Source organism: Magnolia sinica, chromosome 4 (genome assembly GCF_029962835.1).
Source record: "Magnolia sinica isolate HGM2019 chromosome 4, MsV1, whole genome shotgun sequence".
NCBI lineage: Eukaryota > Viridiplantae > Streptophyta > Magnoliopsida > Magnoliales > Magnoliaceae > Magnolia > Magnolia sinica.
In genome coordinates this window covers 95,944,220-95,950,968 of record NC_080576.1, presented here as the reverse complement: position 1 = coordinate 95,950,968, position 6,749 = coordinate 95,944,220, and the positions used below count along the sequence as shown (strand labels likewise).

The 6,749-nt window shown below is 39.0% G+C and overlaps 1 protein-coding gene across 1 annotated transcript; it reads left to right on the top strand.

The window, feature by feature from the left end:
• Nucleotides 1-2,161: 2,161 nt before the first annotated feature.
• Nucleotides 2,162-5,235, top strand: LOC131243426 (histone H1). The gene is made up of 2 exons (XM_058242786.1): nucleotides 2,162-2,433; nucleotides 4,649-5,235. The coding sequence occupies exons 1-2, from the start codon at nucleotides 2,218-2,220 to the stop codon at nucleotides 5,084-5,086; spliced, it is 654 nt and encodes a 217-aa protein (XP_058098769.1). The 5' UTR covers nucleotides 2,162-2,217; the 3' UTR covers nucleotides 5,087-5,235.
• Nucleotides 5,236-6,749: the final 1,514 nt, after the last annotated feature.

Genomic DNA, 6,749 nt, shown 5'->3' with positions numbered 1-6,749 from the left:
ATATAGAGGATATTGAATGTATGAAACTTTTACTTAATCTATATGTTACTACGTGCATGTTAAATTTATTTACTTTTGATTTTGGACATGGTTTATTATTATTATTATTTTTTATTTTATGTCAGAATGTGCATGTTAACCATACATTGTGTTACCTAAAACTTTAAGTGACATGTTAAATTTACATTAAGGCTTTTAATTTTTGCTTTTACTAATATTTTAAAAGAAGTTTCAAAATCGATTGGTTAGACACGTCCACCAATTGAATAACTTCTAAAATCCAACCCATCCAATACAACAAGGATCACCTTGTGCAAAAATCAGCCATATCCACTCATCGAGTAGGCATTGTTTTCTATGGTGCGCCCCACTTGATAAGTAGATGTGCTGGTTGTTTCTAGTATTAGAACCTTATTGCAAGGTTTCAATTTTACATCAACTTAATGACTCTTTATTATTATCTTTTTCAATGATAATCTTAAATTTTTCAAAAAATAAAATAAAATGGGCTGATCCGAACCTTGCTCAATCCGATTCGACTCGGACCAGTTTAAGCTAGTAGTGATTAAGATCAATTCGAGTCAGATGACCTGGACTTGGTCCCAGATTTGATCAAGTTTGGGTCAGGTTATGTAAATTTCGGTCCAATATAAGTTGGACTCGATCGGATCAGCCTCGTACCTATGCCCAGCTCCACGCCTCTACCTGTAGACTGTTTGAACCCGAAAAGGTACGGTGTATTAAAAAGATACGAATGGGAAAAGAAATTGATACACACGTGGCAGGTGATGGGTCAATCGGTCCATCTATCTACTGGGCCTTATCATGGATAACGTATGTCTCAAAAATCACAGCCATCAGAAACTCTCATCCATCACTTCTCTTCTAAATCCCCTACTGAATATTTGACCGTTAATCATTTATATTTCTCCTGATGTTTTGGGAGCCACCCATCAAATAGAAATATGACCGTCGAACCCATGTGTATGCTAAAGCATTTTCCATCTACAGTAGGGTTAACTAGATGGACGGTCCAGATATAAATCACCCTTCCAGGTGTCCTCCTGCCAGCAAATGCACTCAGCATTCCTCAAAATTGGAAGATCAAACACTCCATTTTGATCCACGCGTCACAAGTGTGAGATCCAGGCCACTCATTTACTGGGCCCCACTTATCAGTCAAATAATCTCAGACACTGACTAAGGCTTACAATTGAACAGTTATAGGAATATCCAACCAATTCAACAAGCGATGGGTGGTTAGGATCTTCCTACAGGTGTGATTTTTTTGCAAATGGCCCACTACAGCAGGGCCGAGCAAGTGAACCGTCGGGATCTCGAGCACGTGCCACGTGTACGGATAGAGAATGACTAAAACTAGCTCAGATACCAAGGGTAGCATCCTTCGCTTAAGAGTCCTGAATCTCAGTCAAATGTCAACCAATCTAGACCGTTGAAATTCCATCAGGATCTGTATTTTGGGACCTTCATCTTCGGACGATCATCAGAGCGAGAAACTCATCAGATGATAGACTCAAATGGCCCCAAAAAATTAGAGAAAAAACACAACAAACACACACCCTTTGTTTCCAACCCCACCCACACACAAGAGATCCACACGCTTGGGGCCACTAGCACCCCCCTACAATGTATCCGTTGATGGGGGCCACGTGAATTCATGGTTAGACGATCTGATGAGTCCTTATGGTGGGACCCACTCTCGATGGTCTACCATCCGAAAATCCGGGCCAATCGAAGATCTTGGCTCTCAAATGTTTCCAGCGAAGCGAGGACCATTCAATCCTTTGAAACTGACCGTTCGTTGGAAAGCCAAAAATAGGGTGTTTAGGACCACGAAACTGCTTGATTTTTTAATTCTCAGCCATACATGGCTAGCTGCATAAAATGGACGGATCTGATCATCTAAAAACGTAGCCAAAAGACCAATTCTTGAAAACACTTTAGAAATTTCTAGATAAGAACTGGACAATACTCCAGTGACTGAAAGACCCACGTGAACCACCCACATGGACGGCCAAGATCGAGCTCACCAACCCTTCAATCCGTGTCGAAATTTTCCAACCAATCAGAGCCGATCACAATCTTCACTACAAAAACCCAACTTCCCTTTTATAAATACAATATAAATCTGCACTGCTTTGTCGCCACTAAATCATCTCTCTCTCGCTCTCTCTCCATTCCTGTCTTGGTTTGAAGATGTCAGAAGTAGCAGCAGAGACCGTTGACGGTGAAGTAGCCTCTGCCATGGCGACGGAGGCTCCTACAGCACCAGCAACAACAACAGAGGCTGTTGCTGAAGAAACCAAGATTGAAAAACCAGAAGAGGAGAAGAAAGAAAAGGTCTCAAGAGAGAAAAAGCCTCCTAAAGATAGAAAGCCCAGAGAAAATCTATCTCATCCTCCTTACTTTCAGGTAACTTGGTTTGATGATATTGATGTTTACACCCATATATTTCGATAGATGCACCCCTTTCTTTCATCTTTTGGGTGATAGGATGGTACACCTGTGTACTGTCTTGTCACATGAATCTGCTGAGACAGCTCTTGTTTAGAGTTTTTTTTTTTTTGAATTCGTTTACAGTTTTGGTTTCTGAATTGATATCTACATCCATCTTGATTGATAGGGTGCGGATTCAGTCAGGTTGGGAACTCGGTCAGGTCGTGATCGTGGGGCCCACCTTGATGTGTGTGTTGTATATCTATGCTGTATATCCACTTTGCTAACTCATCAAATCTCAAGTGGACCACACCACAAAAAACAGAGATGATTGAATTCCCACCATTAAAAACTTCCCTAGGCCCACTGGAATTTTTATTTGCCATCCAACCTGTTGATAAACACACCTGGATGAAGGAAAAAATGCAAATATCTGCTTGATCCAAAACTTTTGTGGCCCACAAGGAGTTTTTAACGGTCAATCACCACTGTTTCTTGTGGTGTGGTCCACCTGAGATTGGGGTCTGTCTCATTTTTGGACTCATGCGAGCAGGTAAAATGGATGGACGGTGTGGATATACAACATATACATCAAGGTGGGCCCCACAGTCACGACCTGATTGAACTCGGTCAGGTCCCACATAACTGAATCCGCTTCAATACACGCCCATGCCAAACCGAAATTATATACCACACGTTTCGTGCAGCTAGTAAAACAACTGCGCTTTGTGGAGCCCACCAGTTGTAAATGCAAGATCCACTCCGTCCATAAGGTTCTATATTTGAGGCTACGCACTGGGACAAAAAATCAACCAGATCGGCAACTTGGTTGGGCCACACCACATGGACCAATGGGGATAGGATGCTGACCATAGATTTTCGCGTGGGCCCACCACACCAAACCTGTTAATTAGGTGTAACTCACTAGGATGAAGTTAGGATAGAAGAATTAGCCTGATCCAAAACTCAGATGGCTCACACTGTCTGAACTTAGCGGTTTTAGGAGGAAAATGTACATTGTTTGCATTTGTGTTGTCCATTGTAGTTCTGTATTATGCTAATATTTTGTATGTACGGTTCAAGCAAGATTTCCCAACTGATTAACGGAGCGGATTTACATATACAATATGGTGGGCCCTAGAACGTAGGTGTTTTACTCAGTTGTGTGAAGCAGGTGTAGTGTGTGATGGATGATTTGCATGTGCTTAAAAATTACTTAAAAATCATACACGTTTCATACAAATAATTCGATTAAACTGTCCAAATTATGTGTACAAGTTAGATGTATCATGACTGAAAAATGATGCTTATTTAATTAAGTTGTCCGAATTATACTTTGGTAGTGACCTCTTCTACATTGACCTTGGTAGTGGTAGGTGCTAGAAAAGTTTTGTGGCACCCACCATGATGTATGTGTTTTATCCATATTGTTCATCCATTTTTCTAGATCATGTTATGGCATGAGATTGAAAATGAGGTAGATCCAAATCTCAGGTGGACTACATTATTGGAAATAGATTAAACACTCATCATTAAAAACATTTTGGGGGCTAAGAAAGGTTTTGGATCAAGCTGATATGTGTGTTTTCCCTTCATTCATTCAGGTCTTTGTGAAGTCTATTTTTAATAACATTACAGTGGGCCCTAGGAAGTTTTTAATGGTGGGTGTTTAATCTATTTCCTGTGGTGTGGTCCACCTGCGATTTAAATCTGCCTCATTTTTTGTCTTATGCCCTAAAATGAGATAGCAAAATGGATGGTTGGTGTGGATAAAAGACACGCTCCATGGTGGGCCCCACAGAGCACTGATCAGTATTGAGGAAGGTACTAGAAGGATCACTACCTGTGGCCATTCTGTGCTATTAAATATTTACTGTTTGGGCTTTTCAGTTTGTATTTATGGGTCCTATGTTCCAGTGATCTATACCATTGATATTGTGGGCCCCACTGTGGAAAAATCTTAACCCTTCAATTGATGTCCCAACAAGCATAGTTATGAATTTGAATCTAGAAACAGCTAGAACATTGTATGATGGATCTCACCCTTCAAAAGGTGTCCAGGGTGAGGCCCATCATATCAAAGGTTTGGATCACTTTCCAAAGATTCAGCCTTGAAACATTGTGTGATACCTGCAATCGGATATTAGATACTAAATGTAGGATTCTTATTTCTACGTTCTTTCTTCATCAGATGATCAAAGAAGCCATCTTATTTCTGCAAGACAAAAGCGGATCAAGCACCTATGCCATTGCCAAGCACATAGAAGAGAAGCATAAGTCTGTATTGCCAGCAAATTTCAAGAAGATGTTGGCTCTCCAGCTGAAGAACTTCACTGCAAAAGGGAAGCTTGTCAAGATCAAAGCTTCCTTCAAGCTCTCTGAATTGGGTAAGAAAGAGGAGAAGCCTGTCAAGAGCATTGCAGCTGCAAGAAAGAAGCTGAAACCAGTACCTAAACCAACTACGGCTTCGACCAAGACGAGAGCTGGGAAGAAAGCTGCTGTGAAAGCGGCAAAGAAGAAGAAGAGAGGTGGTAGGAAGGGAGGGAGATCTGCTACTGCAAAGACAAAGCAGCCAAAATCTATCAAGTCTCCTGCTGCAAAGAAAGCAAAGAAGGTTTCTGCTATCTGAGTTGTGGGTGTTTGAGTTTGTGGGCATTTTCCTTTGGTGAGAATCTACTGCTGGCTAGTTTGTATATATTCCTTTTGTTTTTGGTTTGTGTTTCTTTGTAAATTTGAAAGGTATGATATGAAATATAAAGTGGTTCTGTAGTTTCCAAATGTGTGTGCAATTTCTGTGGTCGAATGTGAGATGTGGGTAGTTTAGATTGTCGGAACCGCTGAAGCGCGCAGAAATGAATCAAGTAAAGTACGCACAATCAAGTACAAACACACAATTTGAATTTTGTGTGGAAAAATCTTTTTGGGAAAAAACTGCAGCACAAAGTGACGAGTTCGTATTATGAAAGTAGAAATTGCAAGAGATTATGTTACCGATTTGAGCAAGCCTTGAATACACTTCACAAGATCTAGTTATGCTCTTGAATACCATTTTTATTTCACCATAATTTATGGATCCTATATAACCGTAATTTCTCTTATAATAAGGATTACCAATGTGTATGTAAGGTTGATAGTAGGCCTTTAAACTGTTACAGCACTTTAGATTGACTTCCATTGTTTCCTCATTAATCACTGATTAAAGGGAATATATGGTTTGGAGAGAGGATTTCATATTTACGTATATTTGAATTCTCTAATATTTAGGACAGATGTCTCCTATCATTTCGAAGTTAATCTTTTCTCATGGGTTCTTATATCAATGTTCCGAATGCCTTAACTAGTACAATTCACCTCAAAGTGGTAATATTGCTTGTTCGGATTAAAAATCGTTATGTACATCACTTTTAGGAATCAAACCTATTTATGACTATTTTTGTCTTGTCTATGCAGAAGGTTTCATTCGTTTACGTTCACATTTCATACATGGTATCAATGTCTTAATCCAACATTTGAATTTTTTTTAAAAAGAAGAAATACAAAATTATTAGTCTCAATTCTCATACTTGAAGCCATTTATTAATAATGTAGTGCTCTGCATCATTGGATCTCTAGCACCTAAGGTGCTATTGCACAAGATGCATGAAGTGTACGGTCCGGAATTGATCCACGATGATAAATGTATATGAATTAAAACCTTAGAAACTATTAAATAAAAATCTTTACCTTTACTTTTATTTTTATTCTTCTTAAGCCAAGCTTTATATACATAGCATTATTTATTTAAGTGATTATTGTGATCACAAAAGTGGAAGGGTCTGATCATTTGGTTTGGTCCTTCGACTCTACATCATCACTAGTCACATTCCCTTTGCTCATACCCTTATATCTAGAACCTTTATTCATTTTCTTTGGTTGATTGCCGCAAGACGAGTACATGAGATGAACACTTTATTGTCGCTGCCACCTAAGTTTATTTTTCTCTTGCTCATAGTGCGATATCAACTCAGTCAAGATCCATTTTTTTTTCTAAGTGTTATAATTGACTTTGAAAGTGCTAAAGTTAGAAGGAAGAGAATTCAACACTAAATAGACAACTGAGTCTTCTGGAATGTTCAACTGGAATGCCCTTAACTTAGCTGCGAAGTTGATCATCATAATGATCTACTCCCTAATTCCATTGTTGTTATATTTCAAAAATTCAAAAAGAAATGTTATAGTCTTTTTCTTATTGGATTTGGTTAAACTTTATTCGATGAGTTTTTTAACGTTCTCATTCTAAAGGTATATCCTTA

Coding starts and splice junctions, on each gene's coding strand:
- LOC131243426 (XM_058242786.1), top strand. CDS start 2,218: ATGTCAGAAGTAGCAGCAGAGACCGTTGACGGTGAAGTAGCCTCTGCC. Junction 2,434..4,648: donor CTCATCCTCCTTACTTTCAG/GTAACTTGGTTT, acceptor TTTCTTCATCAG/ATGATCAAAGAAGCCATCTT.